This window comes from Pygocentrus nattereri, chromosome 3 (assembly GCF_015220715.1).
Source record: "Pygocentrus nattereri isolate fPygNat1 chromosome 3, fPygNat1.pri, whole genome shotgun sequence".
NCBI lineage: Eukaryota > Metazoa > Chordata > Actinopteri > Characiformes > Serrasalmidae > Pygocentrus > Pygocentrus nattereri.
The window spans coordinates 44,361,937-44,385,827 of NC_051213.1; the positions used below are offsets into that span (position 1 = coordinate 44,361,937).

The following is a 23,891-nucleotide window of genomic DNA, read 5'->3' on the forward strand; positions in this document are numbered from 1 at the left end:
ACATCAGCAAAATGCAGAAAACTTAAAGCAACTAAAGATTACATTTTTGTGGTGACTTTTTGTGTGTATTACAGCTTGGGTGAGATTTGCTTTCAGTTTTGCAAATAAATCTGCAGGGATGTTTTTCCACACCTCTACAGTTCAGTCTTAGAAGTTGGTTGCATTTTCTGCTTTTCAAAATTCAAGCAATCCCAAACACATTCAGTTGATGCTGAACAGCAAAAGGTACTCTTCTCAGTAACGACTACTTGACAGCAATACATCCTTCAGACCCACAGTGTTGAGTAGTCTACTCACAGCAGGAGGATGGACAGAAACACCTGTGGAGTTTTTCTGTTCTCAAGCAAGACTTGAGCTTCTCAAGGATGTTGTTTTGGAGTCCAAATAATTCCTGATGTTTTTGCCCTATTTTTTTCATGCAAGTGCATTGTCTTACATCTAATCTTTTAAAAAGTATGTCCTGAAAAATGAATAACATTTATTTTTATTTATTTTCCTGTTAAATCCTAAATAAAGCGTGGTCTCTGACAGTCGCAAAAAACCTAGTTTTAATCACATTTCTATGAAGTCAGTGCTAAAGACTCTTTATAACACGTGAATTACATGATATTGTCCCCACATTCTTGGCACCTATTAAGGAAGTGGGGCTCCTCCACCTCCTATAGCCCAACATAACCCATGTATATACACAACTAACAGTGGTGGACAGTAAATAAAGTAAATGTAATTAGTTTCTGTACTTAAGTAGTTTTTTCGTGGATCTGTACTTAAGTTTTTCCATTCTGGGCGACTTTTTCCTTTCACTCCACTACATTTCAAAGTCAAATATCCGACTTTTTCCTCCTACATTTTCAGAAATCTGTCTCTCCTTTTGGTTTCTGTGTATATAAAAACGTAACATGTCAAAACAAAAAAGAAGCGCAAAGCCAGAGCACCAATCAGGGCCCAGCGGTCACTTTGTTCTGAGCTGGTTTTGACCTGTTGGTCATACCAACCCAGTGCAGCACACGGTTCAACGTCAGCGCAGCAGCATAAAAATCTGGGAGCACATCTGTCACCTAAATGATGAACTAACCTAACTTTGTGTAAATAGACCACAATATAGAAATATGTCCACATATGCAGTCGTGACTGGCGCGTTTCTTTTTTTCTGAATTTCTACAAACACCATTTCATTTTATAGTAAATTAGTTTGGGCTGGTTTATGTTTATGAACAGAGGCCGACAGATCAACATAGTAAAGGAGCTCATCTGTGATCCTGAGTTTAAAGCCAGTTTTTATTAAACTTGTAACTAATTTACAAAGTAATCTTAAACTGAAACTTTGCTTGTGTGTAAAAAGTGATTTCAGAGCCACTCGGTTCTCCTGATGGAAACTGTTTACCTTCAGTGTTTTGTGCTTCTGATCATTTTAATAGACGTCAGCGTCACTAATTAATGACGTTCTATTAAAAGACTGGTTTACCAGAGAGACGCTGGAGGACTTTCACCTGAAATGAGTTCATGAAGCCAGTCTGGTTATAAAAATGATAACAGGACATCAGAGCCAGACTTACTCTTTTAGTACTTTTACTTTATACTTAAGTACATTTGAAGGTAAATACTTTAGTACTTTTACTCAAGTTGAGGTCTAGAGTAAGGACTTCTACTTTTACTGGAGTAATATTTTACCTTGGGTGTCTCTACTTTAACTCAAGTACATGATTTGTGTACTTCGTCCACCTCTGACAACTAATAATTAAGACAATTAGAAACAGGTGTTCCTTATTGTAGGGAGGCGGAGCATTGGGGACCGCCAACAGCAAACCTGTCTTGACACAATGTGGTGACAGCTGCTGGCGGTTCACATCGACCTTGTACCCCTCTGGTGCCCACCTTGTTTGTGCACTTGGCAAAATTGCGAGCTCACCTCACGCTTTTCTATGTTTTTCTATAACTCTTAGCTCATCGTTTCTGGGTGGTCCATTAGTGGTTCAGCAGTGGTTTAGGCAAAATGCTGCTCTTTACCCCTCATTTTCCACCCACAAACCAACTTACTTTGTCCCTTATTTTCTTCCCTGCTTTCTGTGTGTATTTATCCTTCATAGAAGAATGTTACCTGTCCTTTTGAAGATTCTCACTCATCCTTGCTATGAGGATTCTTCCTTCTGTTACAAAAGACAAATGAAGAAGAGTAGATGATTGGGCAGCAACCCAGGGAGCTGGCTCAGCAGCAGAGGTGGACTGAGCATTGGAACAGTACAGGGAGTCAACACTGGAATACAATGGGAAGCTGGCACTGGTAGAGCAGCTCGGGAGGGCAGCAGGAGGCGGAGCAGTCTTAAAAGCGATTTTGGAAGCCAGCACTGGAGCTGCACAAAGGCTCAGCACCAGAGTTACTTGGAGAACATGAGCTGGAGTGACGGGGACTGGCACTGGAGCCCTGTCTGGGGCCAGCACTGAGATAGCTGCAAGGAGAGGGAAAGAAAAGGGAGTGCTCTCCGGAACACTAGGCGGCACTATGTGACCTGGCGCTGGCTTGGTGGTGCTTTCCAAGGCACATGGCAGAGACATGAGGAAAGGAAAACAAAGGAGTACAGACTATTGCAGAACTCTGTTCGCTTTTGGATCCAGCTATTTCGCTTTCTACTGCAGATATAGTACTCATTCAAAGTAGTCATGAAAGCGATGCCACATTAAACTTGTTACATGAAGGTACAAAAAATTGGTCAGAGCAGGCCGAAGGCAGCAAAATAAACCGGCTGGAGAAATAAAAACGGTCTGATTCTGAGAAATACCACATCAGGGTTCAAATGATGAGGCGTGTCTGGATGCTGGGCGACACGAGAGGGTGCACTTTATGTCAAAGTCACAGCAAAACAGCAAAAAATGTTTTCTTAAGATCTCGAGCTGTTTACATCACTGTCACAACATGGATATTGTTTTATCAAGATAACATTTATGTCGTGAAAATGTCATAATTATTTTGAGACAACATTCATTGCGTTGTGATAGCAATTTAAAAAACTTGAGGTATCAAATAATGAAATTGTTACCACATAAAAAAATTTAAAAAATAAAAAATCGATGGCCCTTTAGGGTTTGGTAGTTTCTGTATCTGTTGACCACTGAATATTATCTTCACCTGGAGCAGCTCATTAAAATGACTGGCTTCTATTAGTGGTTCATCAGCTTTGTAAGACCTTGGAGCTGCTGCTTAAATGTTCATCTTAGTTATTTTTTCAAAATAAAAGGCCTTGCATACAGGACCATAATCTGGGTGATCCAAAGGTGGACCAGCAGCAGCATACAGCAGGATGTTGACCTTATCAAGCCAGTGGACCAATATATGCTTGCCGTGTGGGATAAACTACTAAGCAATTCGACTGTAGTTTATTTATCATGGGATAACTTAAAGGGCAACTCCACAGATTTTGCAAAATTACATCATTATTCAATGGTTTAGATTTTAGAGAAATGTGCCTTTCTAGAGAAACTTACTGAGTCAGAATTGTTCACCATTATAGTACTGCGAGCCAGATGTCTGACTCTTTTAATGGCTCTAAAGCTAAACCCCATTAAGTTATTACACAAAATCTTTTATACATGCGTTGCTTGATACCTGAATCATTGTTTTATGATAGTTTTGTTTAAAAACGTTTTGGCCTAAAATGTATTTTCAATACAACATTACTCCAGGAATTCTTCTGTGTTTCCTGTCAAAATCACATTCTGAGGACCGAGATCAGTGAGTGAAATCTGACGTGCTTTTGTAGTTACAAGCTTTGCAGCTACAGCAGTTCAACATGGCTAATGCACGTGTTGTATGCGATTCAGTTCCCCTCAAATCACATTCACAAAAGGTTTGTACAGCATCTGTGACAAACAGTACAAAAAGTATTTATCGTATGACTGTTTACTGTTTGCTTGATTTAAATAACATTTATCATGGAATCTCTATTACGGCGTGTTATCTTGGGTGAATTTATATTGGGGACTGGGTGACCAATTCGGATATAACACCAGTAGCAGCTATTGTTTATTTTTTTACAGTTTTCTTACCGATTTTTGGAAGATGGCAAAGTGTATGGAGGATAAGGTCTGAAGAAGAGAAAGCAAACAAGGTAGAGAGAGAGAGAGAGAGAGAGAGAGAGAGCGAGAGAGAGAGAGATTAAACCTGCCAGTTTTGAAGATGAACAGCCCAGGGCGAGTAGAAATTGACGGTGCCAACAACATACTACTTGCTTCTCTGCTACCCTGTTTACGGGTTAGAGCAGCTGTGATCTATCGCAGCTCCTCTGATGAATAACGTTACTCACATAAGCTCTGCCACCAGCACAAACACGTTAGGTGTGCAGGGTGGAGAGGTACATGCAGGGCGTTGTAAGAAAAAAAAATAGCACCCAAAAACATATTTTTTTAATTTACCATTATGGACGTGACATATAAAAACCTATAAAACGCATGTAAGTTCACTGGTTATTTGGCACAGCAGAGAAAATGGCGATATTTGCAGTGTAGACATGCAGACGTCTGGTTCCTAGTACTGTGATGGTCAACACTTTTTGACTCCCCTTTAAACTGCTTTGAGCCAGGTGTGTTGTGATTTAGGCATGCAAGCTATTAGCTTCTTAGAACTTGTTAGCTACATTAGCCTCATAGATCACTCAAGATGTTACAGACACCGAACACGTTTTGGATTTTCAATAACATTTGCATAAATTTGATTTTTGGCTGATACACTGCTTTAAAAATGGATAACATGTTCTAAGGACAAAAACCTGGTGCTTCTATGAGTGCATGTATATTCAGTGACACATTAAATCCTGGTAATTCATGGCAAATAATGGTACAACTGAAATGTACATTGTGGATCTGGACATGACAATTTCTCCTCCGTAAGGACAGTTACAACAGCTTCTAGTTACATTTTTATTTTAATAGTCTATCGTCTATGCAATAGTTTACATAAGAGCAAGTATGAGAGCCACTAACCCTTCCCTAAAACAGGTTTCTCCACCTTCACAGCTACACAAAAAGCAGTGAGCTCTTGAGTGTTCTAACGAAATGGGTTACTTTGTCGAAATGTCCTACCATTGCACATATTTATAGGCTGCTCCTTACATAAAACTATAGGTAGGATACTCAGTTAAATCACTCTATCAGAAAATGCTACCAGCACTAAAATGTATAGGTAGGATATTCTGACAGCCTGAAATCTCCTTATCAGAAAACATTACCAGCATTAAAAGAATAATTATGATATTTTGATGACCTAAATCACCTCATCAGGATGTAAAACATTTGAAACACGTTACTATGCTATACTAATGATATGCACATGTATGGTAGGCCCGTTTAATGGGTACAGGGTTGGAATGTAGTGAAATACGAGTATTGGGAATACATATCCAGGATACAGACATGATCTGTGTTCAGTCCAAGTTACATTTTGTGGATACAGTTTTCAGAATCGGCTTCTTTACAATACTTTCACAATACTTCAATAGAGTCTGGCTGCAGACATGCACTTTCATGCCCCAGGGAGGTCACATGCACATGCACTCTCTCCCACAATGGCAGATGCAGCCCAATGGCATGGTAACTTTTGGCTGCTGTTGCTTAGCGACAACATCACTCCATACGTCCATAACACGGCTAGAGAACATTTAAGGTTGAAAAAAGACATAGAATCCGTTAAAAATGTCCACTGGTTCCTGGTGGTTTTCAATAGTTGCTAATGGTATTCTGTGTTTTCCAATTGATTTCATATCACAGTTTAAAGAATTCTGGTCGTTTAATTCGGTGTTCTGGGCCTGATTCCAGATACATTTGTTAGTTTCCTAATGGTCTATAATGGCCTCCATCAAGCCAATTCCCTTTAGGAAACAAAACCATCAGGTTTTATTCCTAATGGTTCTAATCGTCTTGAGGATGGTTTTCAAGAGTTTCGGCAGGAGAAACTCTTTTTTGTTTTTTGTTTGTTTTTTCCTGCGAATAAACTTGACACCCATGTCTTATCGTCGTGGTAGGTTTTATTTTGAATGTTTCCATTACCTTATGATCAGTATGACAACTTTAATACATGTTCAGTGTAACTCTTGTAGTCCAGCAGTTCGTGGTTCACTATTTTTGCTCATAAAACTGACAAAAACACTGTTGTGGCAGAGCGGCACTGGCATCATTAATAGGCTGAGAGTGCATGTCTGCAGCCAGACCCAGACCCTTCTCCAGTACTTACACACTAAATTTTAAAAATTTCTGCTGTCTTTTAAAGAAATGCCATTAGTATTAGTTGTTAACTATCTATTCTGAAACCAGCACCGAGCATGTAAAGATGTAAAAGGGGACTAAAAATGGCTTCTTTACAAACACTGAAGTTCCTTCTAAAGCCTGAGTAAACTGATAAATCACTGTAATGTTAAGCCTGTTATTAATCTGAACCTTAGTAACCTTTTCTGAGGGTTCACTGAACTGAGTAGTGGACAGTATCTCGAGTGATGAGCTTACTACACTCACCAATCAGAGCTGTTGTTTTACCTATTGTTTTATTCATTATTATTACCATTGCACAAATTTAACATTCTACTGCCATGTAAATAACACATCGCAACAGTTATTCAATACAGTGTACATCTCCAACATGTTCATGTATATATCTACACACCTATAGTGAATCTATTTTTGCGTATCTATAATAGTAATTTATTCTATATACTGTAATTTGTTGCACTATGTCTATTTATTGCAGTCTCTTTTTGCACGATTGGTACTATTTGCACTTCTGGTAGATGCTAACTGCATTTCGTTGCCATGTACTTGTACTGAGTAATGACAATAAAGTTGAATCTATCTATCTATCTATCTATCTATCTATCTATCTATCTATCTATCTATCTAATATTGGCATTGTACTGGACCTCTGTGGCAAGTTACTTACCTATCGTAAACTGAAAATCTCATAGCTACACATTTTATAGTCAAATTTTTAAAGATTGTGTTAGTGGAATATGGGCAGCGTGGTGGCACGTTGGGTAGCGCTGTCGCCTCACAGCAAGAAGGGCCTGGGTTTGATTCCCCGGCTGGGTAACCAGGGTCCTTTCTGTGTGGAGTTTGCATGTTCTCCCCGTGGGTTTCCTCCCATAGTCCAAAGACATGTTAAATTGCCCCCAGGTGTGAATTTGTATGTCTGTCTGTCTGTCTGCCCTGTGACGGACTGACAACCTGTCCAGGGTGTATCCTGCCATCCGCCCAATGACCGCTGGGATAGGCTCCAGCACCCCACCCCCCCGCGACCCTGAGGGAGAAGCAGCTTAGAAAATGTGTGTGTGTTATTGGAATATGGTGAATCGTTGGCTTAGGCCAATAAAGGGCAGTGGGATTATAGGAACAACAGCCGGCCTGCACTGAAGCAGGCGATGAGAGCCAAAATAACACTTGAGAATTTTGTATTAAATTTAATTCAAGTAAAAATTCACTTTTTTAAGTATTATAATGGGATACTTCACTGAATACGCTGTGCTAAATGAATCCCATGAATTTTGAATTGAATTCAGCCATCACTCCCTTTTCATTATTTTGAGTATTTTGCCCAAGCCTGGATGGTAGAACAAATCGTTAGAACGCTAGAGGGCGCTCCCCAGTGAGTCCAAAATGAATGGGTTAATATGGAGAATGAGTAAAATCATAGTTTCTAAATGCTAAAACATTTCTAGAATAAAATAACTCATTCATATCCTGAACACAGAGCAGCATAAAACAGGTTACCTCCGATGTTATATTTTAAACAATTTTGAAATCGAGTTTAAATCGCACCTTATTTACGTCTATGACGCCCCCCGAGAAAAAAAGGGAAGGTGAGTTTTCAGCGCTTTTTAGTGAAATACATCCGTCTCCTTTCTAAAATTAAGGGAGTGTTCTGGGCGAGTGATTAGAAACTATTTTAATTTTTCTTTAAACTTTGCCGTTTAGCTCCGTTCACGCCCATTTATTAAGGACTTTTGGGCATGGTTTTGGTATAAGAGTGGCTCATAAAGCGGCTCTGGGAGTGTCCCTGTTATGTTTTCACCCCAACTGTTTCCGTTGGGTCTTTTATTTTGAAGTGCAGCCTGCGGAGAAACCCCACAGCAAGGAAGCACGAGCCAGCCGATAGCATCGCTGGACTGAGTTAGCTAAGCTGCCCCTCACCTCGCTAACTGCGCGGCGGGGCGCTGAAATTAGCAGTAGTTGAAGGAGCCTCGCCGGGATAACACCGCGGTTTGGAGACCAGTGGTGGTCCAGGTAAGCTTTGTTAACGCCCTCAGCTGCGTGGGAAGCTGACCGAGCTGACCGTCTGGCTCTCGGTGTCCTAGGCAGGGCCGAGAAGAGCTCCGGAGCTCGGGTTCGTAGCTAGCCGTCGTGTGAGCTCATTAAAAGCGCGTTCGCGGAGGAGAAACACGGCACGAATCGGCTATTGAGTATTTTTCTCCACTGTGACACGAACACGGTGCGTTTTGGGGTCTGTACCCGAAAGTGGGGGGTCCGCACTACGTTTGTTTTCCGCTGGCTGAAAGTTATGAGCGACACTGCTGGGCTGTCCTCAAGTTTGGGGTTAAGCGCATAGTTTTGAATCGCCCTCCGCGCATGCGCTTCGTTTAACGGCGTTAACGTGTTTTTGCACAGGCCGGCTTTTATGTTGTTATAGTGGGATTTCGGCAGGGTGGGCTGCTTCTGGGTGGGTGGGGTGAGAAACCGAGCAGCGCTGCCAACACTGCACAAAGCCGGGCGGTGAGGTACACAGTAGGACAATACGGTCTGTGTTAGCGCTGGGCGATATGGCCTCAAATCAGCATCACGATTAATCGGATGCTTTACCTCGATTACGATTATTGAACGATTTTTTTTCTTGCCTTCAAAGCTCATTAACAGGGTTTATACTGTAAATATGCTCGGCATATTTTAACATAAGTCTCAACAGCCAGATCAGAATTCATGTGATTCTTTTTTTTTACGTCAGTCCAACTCGACTTTTGCACTGATGAGTCCTCAAAAATTTGGGGTCATATTTCTGTACAAAAATGAGAAGAGACGTATCCAAACCACCTCAGTGTTGGAAGAGGTTTCGAAAGGGGAGCGATGCTGCAGCGTCAAAGAACAGTTAAAAGTCTGAAAGCAGGGTTTAAAGAATCTGGTAACACGAACCAAAGAAGTGACCGCGCCCTTTTACGGTGAGCTCAAACGCATTGTGGGTGATGAGCGCAGCTGTCAGTCAGTGAAGCTTCGTGATGGCTCTTGTGATGCTGGCGGAGATGAAGCTGAAAGCTCCAGGAGCAACTGGCGTTCGGTCATAGTCATAATTGTTCACCTCTGGATGAGCCGCATGGACCAGTCCTTGTTTTGCGCATGTGGGTCAGTTTGAGAACATACATCTGTTCAGACTGATGTTGCATGCAGATCACATTTAAAAGACAGTGTGAACCGCCAAACCGAAAAAATCTGATTTGGTGAGAAAATCAGATTTGGGCCTCCTTTACCTGCTGTGTGAACATAGCCTTAGCTTCCATGCCGCCGACTGGATGTGGCGGAGTCGCATGACGTGTGTTAGGAAGTTTTAAGGGGACCGTACATGAGCACACAGAGTGGGGAAAGGATTAGCAGAATTTTAACTGACATTGGCGATATTTCGTCGGTTAGAGGTTCTGAACGTCGGTTTCAGTTACTTTTTGATTAGTTGTCCAGAGTTGGTCTGTGTACAGCCTATTTTATGAAAACCTTTTGATAAAATTCTACTCAGTTAAACAGAGTACGGTTGGCATTAGTGGCTAAAAAACGTTGATTTTTTTTTGGTAGCCTACATATTTCCTTTTGCAGTGGGGATGCAGTTGCATTTGTGCATGTTTAAAAACAGGCTAAAATCAGACACGTGTTCCTGGTGGGAATTTACCAAGGCAGAATATTCAGTGACCACCTATCTCCACACTTGTAAGCAGAACCCTCTCCACTGCTTGCTTGAGGGGTTTGATCATGGATATGGATGCCGCGTTGGGTCCAGCCAGGCATATCAACGGTCCTGCCGATTTGGGGCGGTCAACGTCGCTGCTGGACTGCATTCAGTACCATTACAGAGCGGCAGTTTAAGAAAGATACTGTCCAAATTTTACTATTTCAAGAATTTTGCACTCAGATAGTGGAACAGGATTGCATAACAGAGGGAACACAGCGGTCCACGCTGATGTTTGTGTAGATATGGCCGTGTGGTTGGTGAAGCACAGAGAACCTGTTGATGTGATGGTGATTGTTTTTCCTCTGGTTTTATATTAAGCTTATTTCATTTAATAGTCTATTCAGGGGGTCTTAACCTTATGTGTAGTAGTTATTTATCTACAAAGGTGGTTAATGCTTTGCAGCTAGGTAAGTTATAGTATTCCTTAATCCGTGTAGGTATTCATAATACACTAACATTAGCACCTTTTACACAAAGCTGAAGTCAGCTTCTTATTTGCCAGCTTCTTGTTTGAATTTTACCGTTCCACCTTCAGTGGTGCAGCTTCAGGCGTCAGAAAGTGACTGCTGCATTATTTAAGGTGGAACGGGAAAATTTCAAAACAGAAGGTGAATTAGAAGTTAACTTCAGCTTCGTCCTTCTTTCTGTGTTTTTGGGGGGGGGGTTATTTTATTTTTATGTGTATTAAGATTAGAAGTGATTCACACATTGATGAATTTGCTGCTGTGTGTGACATTGTGTTTCTACCAGAGCGTTAAACTTGATGTTTAACATCAGGTGCAGACTGAACTTATAGCACGTTAATAAAGAAATAATTTGGTGAGAATAAATTTGGTGAGAATTGGTTGAGTAATAAGGAAGTTGTGGCCGATTAAATCCTGAGACTCATCACCTCTCAATACAAGTGAATTTGTTCACAAGCGGATCTCGACCGTTCCAGCATGATGGATGTGCAGACGTATCGTCTCACATACAGAACAACAGGCAATGCGGTATCTAGGGATGTAGATCTATGGGTATGTTGTTAGAGTGGCAGTATACACTCGACTTGGGTTATATGGCATCAACTGGTATCTGATGTTGGTTTCGATTAATTTGTATGAGCATGATATCAGCCCAATACCTGGTAGCAGCTTTGGTATTAATGCGTCCCTAGAGCTTGGTTAGTGCTATAATTACACAGCCCTTTTTTGCTAGGGATGGACTGATTTGGGTATTTTGGGCCAATGTGGCCATCCATTTCCATTTCCATGTAATATCTGCCTATGTAGAATTACAAAGTGTAGAAATTTACCATACAGCGTAACCTACTTAGAATGAAATAGTCGTTAATGTAAATGAGTGCAATGTGTATTAGCAGTGAAATCATTCAAATTGAGCTGATTTAAAATTATTTTGCATTGTTAGCTGTGCTACATTAGTTACCTTGGATGTAGTGTAGTGTAGTGGAGAGGAGAGTCTTGCTGCACATCAGAAAAGTGCTCTATGCAGCTGTAAGTAAAGTATGTTTAATAGTTTTGATCCTCATCTGTCTCAACATCAGTCTTTGTAGCACAGTGACAGCAGGAATCACATCCGAGGCTAATGCATCCTCTTGGAGCTTGACGCCTTTTGTTTGGCTGGTTGAGCTGTACCTAACTGTCTTGTAAAGCCAGACATGCACTACATGATTTAGGAAATATTGTTCTTTGGTGACTCCCACAGTCTATCCGTACATGACAGTCTATTCAAATAAAACCTATGAATTATATACTCACAGTTTACAAATACGCTCTGTCCATGAACAGTTTCAAGAAAGCATATTCGTGGTAGGACAGTACGGTCTGTCTACAGTTTAATCAGTCAAGTTCATACCTCGCTATTCTATTCAGTCAAACAGAGTAAAGATGGAATATACTGACTTGGGTAGGAAATGTCTATTCTCTTTTTCTTTTTGTTTTTTTTTTTTTTTTTAAACCTTTTCTGGCCTATGTGTTTCCACCTATATTGGAGAAGCGTGATTTGTTTAAAATGATCTGAAAGCACACCTTGTGGGTCTGGCTGGAATCCTTCTTCTTCGCAGCGTTTGTTCTTTAGCATGGAAGTGTACACTCGGCTGACATAACACTGTATCAGTGAATTTTTATGATTGTAAGTACAATCTCAGTACGTGATACCAGTATTGATTCATTCCTAATAGGGACTATTTTACCTGTCCAACACCATGCCCGTTCTTTTTTTGCAATAAATCCATCCATCCATCCATTTCCTAAGCCGTTTTCTCCCTCAGGGTCCCAGCGGTCATCGGGCAGAAGGCAGGATACACCCTGGACAGGTTTTTGGAATAAATTAATTTTAAAAAATGTTTTAGTTTTAGGTTTGTTTTCAAAAACAATCATAAACCATTGCCTCAGGCAGTGTAGTCATAACCTACCTCATGACAAACATTGCTCTGAAGCTGCTTTTAGAAGCGTTAAACTCTTGAGGTGTCTGGTTCCTTTCGCCACCACTGTGGACACTTCTGGCTCTAAGAGCCTGTTTACTCTTTGCATTGACGTGTCTTTCGTGTCCATATTGTGTTGGATAAACGTTGGCCGGATTCTGTTTACACTTGCCACTAAAATGCGTTTCCACTGTGACCAGATGAGATCTAATTGTGTTTTTTCTCCTTAGAAAGCAAGTTAACACGAGTCTTTTCCATTATGCTTTTGCTTACTCTTTTCCCCATTACGATACAAGTTGACAAGCGTGACCTAGGCACTTTCATTAGCCTTGAGTGCACGAAGGAGCTTGGTTAAGGGATAACTCCAACCTCATGTAGCCTCTTTCCATCTTTCACTTCTTGTTTATCCCCTTACGTTTGTCAACACTCGGCAAATGCATTTTCACTCGTGTAACTGTAGGTAATGCTTGCAATTATGATAAGTGATGAAGGTCTGTCTCTGACCCCCTCCAATCTGATCCTCTCGGTTCACAACCACATTCGGGGTGTGACCTGTGCATCGTCCTAAAGCCTATCCATGTTTTTCTGCCAAAATCTTCACAGCTGCTTGGACATTAGAACTGTTGTCATGGACAACAGCTTGGATTTTTCCCTTGTGTTCTGTCAATGCCATCTTCAAGCTGCTTGCAGTATTTGCAGCAGTGGGCTTTGTGACCAAATGAGCCTCTGTAGTAATGCTCATCCAAGTGTCGGTTGTGAGTGCAATGCTGTCGGTCTCATTTGTGGTGTTCTTCAATATGCCTTTGATTTCTTTATGCTTTTTCTCCATCATTTTCAAGAAGTAGGCTTTTGAAAGACGCTTGTATCTGGGATTAAAAGTGGATAGTTAAAGTGACCTTTGTTGTTCCAACTATACAATAAGGAGTACACAGCTAAATGAGATTACATTTCTCCAGCTCCAATGTGCAAATATAAGAGACATATGAAGGCGATTGCACATAGACATATTAGACAGCACAGACATTATAGGACAGGGAAAAACATTGTACATTGTTCTCTGTGACTGGTATTATTGCGCAGTGTAACAAGAAGTGTAAACTTGACATTGAGTAGCGATAAACTGTTCAAGTGATGAGAACATTGACATTATTGACCACAGAATAGCTTCCAATCTATGTGTTCAGACAGTCTCTGTGTATGTTCAGAAGTTCAACAGCCTGATAGGCCAGCATGTTGCATGAATTGGTAAAGGGAGTTGAATAGTCTAATGGCCTGTGGGAAGAAGCTCTTGCTGAGTCTGGCACCTCATGCTGCAATAGCATTTGCCAGAGAGCAGAAGGCTGAACACAGAAGTGGGGTTCTGATGACTTTCTCTGCTGTCCTCACCACTCTCTGGAGGGACTTCTGTTCTGCCGCAGTGCAGCTGCCACACCGCGCTGAGAGACAGCCGGTCAGGATGTTCTTTGTAGTGCCTCTTGAGAAAGGTGTGAGGATAGGAGGTAGGAGGATTGCTCTTCTTATCCATCATAGTAAGTGAAGACGCAGCTGTGCCCTTTTGACGAGGGAGGTGGTGTGTGCAGTCTATGTCAGGTCGTCCGTGATGTGAAATCTCAAACATCTGGTGCCTCTCACTGACTCCACAGCAATATCATGGATTGTAAGTGGAGTTTGTACCATGTACTTCATCCTGAAGTTGCCAATAATTTCTTTTGTCTTGTTGACATTCAGTGACAGGCTGTTATTGTCATACCAAATGACGTGTTGGTTCATTTCCTCTCCGTAGGCAGAGTCATTGTCGTTTCTGATGAGGCCCACCACTGTTGTATTTTCTGCAAAATTGATAACATGGTTTGAGTTGGCACAACAGTCATGAGTCATCAGAGTGAACATCAGAGGGCTCTGCACACAGCCCTGAGGAACTCCAGTGTTTACATTGATGGTTTTAGAGGTGTTTATTCCAACTCTTACTCTCTGTGAAGAAGTTAAGTACCCAGTTGCACAGTGGGGTGTGGGAGCACGAGAGAATGATGGCTTGGCTCAGGGAGGTGTTATAGATGTCTGTGAGGATGTGCATCTGTTGGAAAGCACATTCCCTCAGTACATACTCTGAGATGTTGTCAGGACCTGCAGCGTTCCGTGAGTTGTCCCTGTGTAGGGTCCTCCGGACTTCAGCTGGTTTTAGACAGAGTACTTCATCATCTAGGCTGAGAGGGACTTTCATTACTGTGGTAATGTTCTTTTCCTCAAACTGGCTGAAGTAGGTGTTTAGTATGTTGAGAAAGCTGGTGATCAACACAGGGTGTTGCGGGGGACCTGCACTCTGTGATGGACTGGATGCCTTGCTATAAGCACCTGGGGTTCTTTGAGTCTGTGGAGTGACTCTCTGGATTTTCTGACCCTCAGCGCATTTTGCTGCTAGGGGAGCCTCCTCTGAAAGCCTTCATCCTCCACCATAGACAGTAGGCACGTGTCTGTGACAGTCATGCTCAAAATGCTGTCTGTGAACTCTGCTACATAGCTGTCCAATCACAGTGTTCATATGACACTGATTTACTGAAAGAGGTGGAATAATAATTACTAAGCCTAAATATCATACTGTAAGTTTATGAGACTGGCTAATGTACATTTATTTACTACACTGTAGGGTTGCTCTGCAAATGCTGTCCTGACTGCATTTGAAATAAAAGGAATTTAACTGCTGTACTGGGTTTGTGCATTTTATTTTATTCGTCACTGAGGGGAGTAGGTGTGTATGTGATTGGAACGTGTTTGTGTGTGTATGTGGTTAAGGCTATAATAATAATAATAATAATAATAATAATACCATGAATGAAGCTTAAACTCTCACCACTTGCCATATTTTCTTTTTGTGATAGCTTTGCTTTGCTCAAAATCAAACGTACATAACAAGCCATGCTTGATTTACATTCTTAACCTGCCATTAGATATAGCTGTAACATACATGACATACATTCAGTAGTAGGCTTTGTCTCAACTGGTAGTCATTTTGATTTACATGAATTGCTGATGTTACTTTGTGTCAGTTCTGCTCTGTGGATTGGATGCATGGACTGGATGCATTTTTGTTTTTTCCAGTTTAAAATGATTCAAAACTTTGGACACTTTCTCTGGACCGTTCTCTCTATCACTTTCTCCATTTTGCAATCCATGCCATCAGATCATGTCTTCAAGCCACTTGCCCACAGCATGTGCTGTGCAACGTTAATAATCATTCACGAGAAACACAACGAGCTGCATATAGTAATATGGATTGAAGGAAGCTTCGATGCAAAGGATTTGCATTAATGATTTTTAGTAATCGAGTTTCTTGAGTTTCTCAAGGAATTATTTCAGCCCTAATTAATAATGTGTATTTTTCCATATTATGTAATGTTTCTTGATTTTCACAGTAAATGTTCTTAATGTCTCATAATTTAGGACATAACTGATTTGCTGAGTTGCCTTGTTGATTTCATTTTGTTTTCTCTTGTAGGACGTCTACAAGGATGGTGGCAACTGAGTGATCAACGCTGGCGAGCAGCCAGCACTGGCATCATAAAATGCTGGGACTTCAGGAAACAAAATCTGCTGGAACTCCTCCCAGTAAAATATACAGCTGTGTGGCATGCTCTGCCACTTTTAAAGGTTTATCATCTCTCTTGGTACATCAGGCTTCTCATGCCAGTGAAATCTCTGACCAGAGAGTGGCTTCGTTGCCTTCTTGCAGTCACTGTGGCAGCTTATTTGCAAATCCAGAACTTCTTCAAAAGCATCACTGCATAATATTACCCCCTCTTGTCACTCAAGATGTGAATGTGTGTGATCGCGGGGAAGAGTTTCATGAACTTGGTGTCATACAGAAGCATAAAAGCGTACATGAAATACAGGTGAAGTCACAATCGGAAGAGACAAGTAATGAAACTTTGGAATTTGTCGAAAATTCTGAACTTACACAGATGGACTGTAGCCAGCCTGTCCCAGATGAAGTTCCCTCTAATGAGAGTTTGGCTTCTCATTGCACTGATGAGTCACTTCAGAACACACGGACTGCTTCAGAGGAGTGCCTATCTACTTCAGATTCTCCTTCTGTCAATAGTGCCGTATCACAGGTACATCATGATGAAAGGACAGAGCCATCCTCCCCTCTGGCATTTACAGAAGCACAAGACCAGTCCTTAGGGAATAAAATCGAGAATTTAACATCTGAGAATACATGCGTTTCTGACCATGAGGAAACACCAAATGAAAATCAAGAATCAAGTAATAAAAAACCATTGCTAAAAATGCTTACATTTTACCTGAATAGTAGACAGTCAACCCAGAAGCACTGGGAGCGAAGCAAGAGGACCCTACCCACGTGGAAAGCTTCAACAAGGGCACCAGTGCAGGCTCCAGCAGTAATGTCAGCATCAAGCTCTGGATGTTTTAATAATGTTAGAGAAGGTGGCTCTAAATATGGCATTGATGGAGTGGGATTTGGACAGTCAGGCAACTTGCTTAATGTCAAGCCTATTGAGGGAAAAAAAAAGAGCAAGATCATATCTACGACTAAGACTCTGTATCCAGTTGTTGCAATTGAAGCCTGTCAACAGCTTCTTAAGGAAAACCTTGAGGGGAGGCATCAGTGCGGTCTCTGTCGGAGAGTTTTTCAAGACATGGACAGCTTGATAATGCATCATGCCTTGCACAAGAAAGAAAGAGTCAAATTTTGCTGCCGTTGCCGACAGTATGTGATAAGTGTCATTTCCGTTCCACTTAACCACATCTGTGGTAGCTCTAATGTTGGATTTTCCAAACAAATTTCATTGCCAACATCAAACAGTCCTACAACGCAGCACTCTCGGAAGTTATTCCATTGTACAAAGTGCAATCGGAGCTATACACGGAGACACAGACTTAACAGACACAATTGTCAGTGGATGGCCCTTTTTAAGAGCTCTGGCGTTGACAAGATCAGCAATTTTGAGGAAGGTTCTAATGCAGAAAAACAACTCGTGTCAGGACGTCAGGATTCATCATGCCAGGTAAATGTTGATGTGAACACGGGGGGCCTTAAACTGGTAAAGACTGAGGAGCATAATACTGATTCTTTGTTGGAGGGAAAGTATCAGACAGGGTTATTGGCAAAACGCTTCTCTCGAAATGCTGATGCTACAGCTGCCCAAGATAAAATGAGTCGAGGAAGGAACACTGCAAAAGGTGAATTGTTAAGAGGGAGCCAGTGTACTGTGCCTTTGGATGATGCTGAAATACATGTGATGGATGTTAATGAAGAAAAACCTGATGCTTTGGTGGAGGCACCCAAGGACAGCTCTGATGGGATGGTTGTCTCAGAACCCACCATAAAGTGGCCAACCAGTTCAACCCTGTCCAATAAAGATTTTCAGGTGCACATTTCTGCTACTGGTATAAGACGTTTTTCATGTAATAGATGTGAAAGAAGCTATTCCCGACGTTTCACCCTGAAGCGGCACCTTGAGATTTGTGGAGCAAGAAAATTAATGGAGCAGCATTCTTCTGGAAAGGCTAATATCATTGCACTAAAGAAAAAATTTCCATGTCCCTATTGTGGAATGTCATTTACCCACAAAGACCGAATGAACATGCATCAAAAGAGGTGTCAGTCAATGAGAAGTGCAGGCACTCTGGAGAAGAATAACCAAGCCTCCCAGGAAAACATATTTGTGTTGTCCCAAGTTTCTAAGAACCAAGTCAGACATAAGAGCAGTGATAATAATTCTGAGATTATGTCATTACCATCTGTGCTTCCTAGAAAAGTGACTTGTGAGTGTGGTGCTGCTTTCACTTGCCCTAGGCTTTTGTTTGAGCATCTGCGGTTGCATACGATGGAGTCCTACATCTGTTCCCATTGCGGTGAGAATTGGCAATCTTGGGCTGAATTTCAAGCTCACCAAAAATTTCATGCACAAACATCTGGACAGAAAAATGAGCAGAAAGTGTCGCAACCTCAGCTTCAGCAGGAACCACGTTTTCAAACGGCTACACAAAATCAGAAAAAACAGCCTCAAGATCTGTTGAAATCGCATTTAAAACACAGACTTGTGTGCCACAAATGTAAAAAGGTCTTTGGAGCACGCAAGTCTTTGCTGAGACACCTGAGGTTTATTTGCAGAGGAGATATTGCAGGTCAAAACAAGCACTCTTGTTCTCGCTGTGGTATGACATTCCAAAGTCCATTAGCCCACAAGGTTCACATTCAGGGCAACACTTGTACACCACCTTTCAAACCTGTCCGCTGCCCAGTGTGTGTCCGATGGTTCAGTTGCATGGATGGACTCAAAAGACACTTGGTCTCACACAGCCAACAAAAGGTTTTGACGTGCCGGATCTGCCAGCATAAGTGCTCAAGCCACGAAGACCTTGAGGAGCATAAAAGGAGGGTCCATGGCACAAAGGAAGCTGCTGAGGCACCTACTATTCAGTCTGCCCATGTTTCACAAAGCAACCCATCAAATGCCTTTCCGTACCAGATATGTCCCCACAGTTACTCAAAACTCCAATCCCTGAAGGATCATCAAAGAAAAGTCCATCGACCGCAAGGTCTAAACCCAGGCAGTGTTGGTGTTTTTGAGACCAAAGCTGGTGGACTTCAGTCATCAAAAGGAACTCTACAGCAAAGCCATTCCAATCCGTTTCAGTGTCGCATCTGTTCAAGGAGCTGCCCTGACCTGAGGTCCTTGAAAAACCATAGAAGGCGAGTCCACTGCATCCGAGGTAGTCTTGAGATGTTCAGGGAAATCGTTCATCAAAGCCAGGGTACCTCATATAGGTGTCAAAGTTGCCACCAGAGTTATCGAGACGCAAAGTCGTTAAAGAACCACAGAAGGAAGGTGCATCGTATTTTAGGGGATGTGCCGGAGTCTGCAAAAATGGTTGCTACAGACATGGAACAGTCAGAGGTTAAGTCGGAGCCTCTCGATGTTACTCTATCTCCAAGTACGGCTCCTGAGACTGCAGTACAATAAGCAAGCACCGAAGATCATTTCAGCACAATGCTAGATAGACTTGCACTTAGATTGGAGGAAGATAAAATAAAATTAAGGTAACTAGGTAAAGGTGGAGCCTGCTGAATGTTAACATTTCTTCATAATGTCATTATTAAGACATAATCATTCTAGAGAAGATTACCAAGTGAGAATTGTTGTAGTGGTTGTAGCAGTTGCATTACAAAGATCTTTGGATTTGATGCCTCTAAAAACTGCTTTGCTCAAAGGTATTACCTGTAACGTTGTTTTATATTTTGTTATAAGCAGTTAGCCTAAAATAATGTTTTAATCTGTTTGTGGCAGAGAGATATGTGTAGAGAGTTACAATCTGAAATAAAGGATGCAGGATTTTATTGTTAAACCTGGGAGAAGTGGTGTTACTGTGATGAGAAGAAAAAAATAAACATGCTGAAATATTGTAATTCTGCTAGTGTCTTATTTTGTGAGTTTGTCTTCATCCACTGAAAAATCGATGTTGGTCTCCAATGCAAAATCATCACTGTAGTCATGAAAGTAATAATTCATCTGCTTGGCTTAATGGGTCCAAACAGCTAGCGTTACAGAAATAATGCTCTGCACATTGTGTGCAATTGCACATTTCCACCAGAGATGTCTCCAAATCCCCAAAACATACATTGTGTAGCTTTAACATTGCTGCATATAAAAAACAAATCAAAAGATGTGGTCGTTTTGGATAGTTAATAAAGTAGGTAAATTTACTTTGAGGAGATCATGACCCCCATCACCACCATTTCTCATTGTGCGCGTTAACATGCCCTCAATAATCCGATAACTGCAGAAAATCAAATTTTGTCAGTAATCCGATGAATGTGTTTACATGCACTTGAGTAACCAGATAATGGGGAAACTGGGGTTACATGAGTCAGACAGTCATCGGACCTCTGCTTTGCAACCAGCCAATATACTTTCAGAGGAAGATGTGATGTAAACGTAATGTAAAATTCAAACTTTGTGCCAGCTTTTCTTTTTAAACATCTCACCAAATAATGAACACGTTATGTAGAAAAATTCTGTCAAGCATGTAATTGGTTTTATTGTCGCTCCGAAAGTGATTTGCTCCCATCTTCCAGCAACACTGCTTGCTTATTTCCGGTACCGCTGTGTTTTTTCGCACATGCGCAGGCTGAGAAATATAAAAGAAATCAGAGTTTACATGCACTGAGAAATCTGATTACTGAGCTAAAATCCAGCCTCTTTATCGGATTTCTTGACTTTACTCCAGTCTAAGAAATCAGAGTATGCTGTTTACATGATTGTTTAATCAGATACGTGCAGAAATCGGGTTATTGAGTAAACGCACTCATTGAACATGCAGACGTTTTTAAAAAGCAGGTGTGGTTCTTCTTTAAGTATGCCTTGTTTTGAAATGTCACTCACATGGTGGAAAGGTGCTAAACACTCCGTTTAATGTAGGTATGAATAGTCTTTTTATACGTGAGCAATTAAATAAAGGCATACATGTTTGACTGATAAAGATAAGAAGAACAAGGTTCAAACACTTATACGCTGTGTTTACATATAGTTTAAAGATGGTTATGCTCACAGGACAGATCATTTTCCAGAAACAAATTATTTTTAAAAAGGCTTGAGTTTTTAATGAGATCGTAGTAAGCGCTCAGCTTTATTCTATCTGTAATTTGATACATTTGATACAATGCACTTAAATTAATGGACAAACTAGAACTAGGCCTTCATGTGATGAAGTCTTTTTGTTTTGTTTTTTTTTTAAAGAAAACTAACACATGTGCCTCACATTGTTCTAGCAGGTACAGTCATACACAAAGGTTTGGGCACCCCAGTCAAATGACATGCTTTAATGATTCTTTAAAAGTGAAGATTAGTTACTGTCCTCTATAGAGGATGTTATAGAGAAGGGGCAGGGGCCTAAGTGTTTTTCCCAAAATGCTAAGTATGCCAAGCTTAGCAAATAAATAAAAACTTTGCAGAAATGGCACATTTAAGTTTGTTTCCTGTTGAGTATGTGTTATGTTTTAGTTATATTTAATAATACCATATTTTCATATATATATATATATATATATATATATACACACACACACGTGTGTGTATATATACACACAGTACTGTGCGAAAGTTTTAGGCACCCAAGACACATTTTCAAAATCTATTTATTTGTGTGGTTTGTGTTTATTTTGTGGAGAAAAGTTAATATTTGAATAAACAATTTTTAGAATATTAATGATATATATACATACACACTCTGCTAAAAAAAAATTAAAAAGGGAACACACAAATAACATCCTAGATCTGAACGAATGAAATACTCATTGAATACTTTGTTCTGTACGAAGTTGAATGTGCTGACAACAAAATCACACAAAAATCAATCAATGGAAATCAAATTTATTAACCAATGCAGGCCTGGATTTGGAGTCACACACAAAATTAAATTGGAAAAAACACACGACAGGCTGATCCAACTTTGATGTAATGTCCTTAAAAGAAGTCAAAATGAGGCTCAGTATTGTGTGTGGCCTCCATGTGCCTGTATGACCTCCCTACAATGCCTGGGCATGCCCCTGATGAGGTGGCGGATGGTCTCCTGAGGGATCTCCTCCCAGACCTGGACTAATGCATCCGCCAACTCCTGGATAGCCTGTGGTGCAACGTGACGTTGGTGGATGGAGCGAGACATGATGTCCCAGATGTGCTCAATCGGATTCTGGGGAACGGGCGGGCCAGTCCATAGCTTCAATGCCTTCATCTTGCAGGAACTGCTAACACACTCCAGCCACATGAGGTCTAGCATTGTCCTGCATTAGGAGGAACCCAGGGCCAACCGCAGCAGCAAATGGTCTCACAAGGAGTCTGAGGATCTCATCTCGGTTCCTAATGGCAGTCAGGCTACCTCTAGCGAGCACATGGAGGACTGTGCGGCCACCCTATGAAAGAAATGCCACCCCACACCATTACTGACACACTGCCAAACCGGTCATGCTGACGGATGTTGCAGGCAGCAGATCGCTCTCCACGGCGTCTCCAGACTCTGTCACGTCTGTCACATGTGCTCAGTGTGAACCTGCTTTCATCTGTGAAGAGCACAGGGCGCCAGTGGCGAATTTGCCAATCCTGGTGTTCTCTGGCAAATGCCAAGCGTCCTGCACGCTGTTGGGCTGTGAGCACAACCCCCATCTGTAGACGTCGGGCCATCATACCATCCTCATGGAGTCGGTTTCTAACCGTTTGTGCAGGCACATGCACATTTGTGGCCTGCTGGAGGTCATTTTGCAGGGCTCTGGCAGTGCTCCTCCTGTTCCTCCTTGCACAAAGGTGGAGGTAGCGGTCCTGCTGCTGGGTTGTTGCCCTCCTACGGCCTCCTCCACGCCTCCTGGTGTACTGGCCTGTCTCCTGGTAGTGCCTCCAGCCTCTGGACACTACGCTGACAGACACAGCAAACCTTCTTGCCGCAGCTCGCATTGATGTGCCATCCTGGATGAGCTGCACTACCTGAGCCACTTGTGTGGGTTGAAGAGTCCGTCTCATGCTACCACGAGTGTGAAAGCACCACCAACATTCAAAAGCGACCAAAACATCAGCCAGAAAGCAGAAAGGTACTGAGAAGTGATCTGTGGTCCCCACCTGCAGAACCACTCCTTTATTGAGTGTGTCTTGCTAATTGCCAATAATTTCCACCTGTTGTCTTTTCCATTTGCACAACAGCTGTGAAATTGATTGTCAATCAGTGCTGGTTCCTAAATGGACAGTTTGATTTCACAATTTATTTGGAGTTATATTGTGTTGTTTAAGTGTTCCCTTTTTTGAGCAGTGTGTATGTATATATATATATATATACATATGGATGTTATGGATGTTAGTGTGTTTGTGTTTTTGTTTACCCATCTCCAAGCCTCTCCTCGAGGAAGCCCAGTATTATATGTAGTTAAAAAGCAGCTCCTGGTTTGACCAATCAGTGCTTCAGTAAATTGAGCTCATGATGTAAGTGATGATATTAACGAGTCTCTGTGGCGGCTGTGAAGGTATCAAGGAAAAATATGGACCCAAGAAATTCTTGTTACTTTTTATAGTTTTTATGTTTATTTGAATTATATGACTTTATTCTAATGTATATTGTGATAAACTCACTGCTGAAGTCAACTGTTTAAAATGTGCTTAGATGCCTAAAACTTTCGCACAGTACTGTACGTGTGTGTGTGTGTGATATTATATTATATAATATATATATATATATATATATATATATATATATATATATATATATATATAATTTCTTGTAATGTTGTTTGGAGCCTGTGGATGACTCTAAGATAGAAAATATAAAATAAGCCAACTGTATCAAAAATTACATATGTGCACCGAAGAAAAGAATAAAGTGTCTGGTACTGAGAGCAATGTTGGAGAGGGATTGCTCAGAACAATTATTGCACTTGAAGATGTATAAAATAAAAGAATACATTTTTGCACTTAAGGGGGTCGAAAAATAAATAAAGGAAACAGTCAC

At 41.2% G+C, this 23,891-nt stretch overlaps 1 protein-coding gene across 1 annotated transcript; it reads left to right on the forward strand.

Annotated features, from left to right (window-relative positions):
• Positions 1-8,083: 8,083 nt before the first annotated feature.
• On the forward strand, positions 8,084-19,812 carry LOC108429969 (zinc finger protein Xfin-like). The gene is made up of 2 exons (XM_017702072.2): positions 8,084-8,259; positions 15,877-19,812. Exon 2 carries the CDS (start codon positions 15,944-15,946, stop codon positions 19,367-19,369), a length of 3,426 nt encoding a protein of 1,141 aa, XP_017557561.1. The 5' UTR covers positions 8,084-8,259; positions 15,877-15,943; the 3' UTR covers positions 19,370-19,812.
• The last annotated feature ends 4,079 nt before the right edge of the window (positions 19,813-23,891 follow it).

Excerpts from the sequence above, each read along its gene's own strand:
- LOC108429969 (XM_017702072.2), top strand. The coding sequence starts at position 15,944 with ATGCTGGGACTTCAGGAAACAAAATCTGCTGGAACTCCTCCCAGTAAA.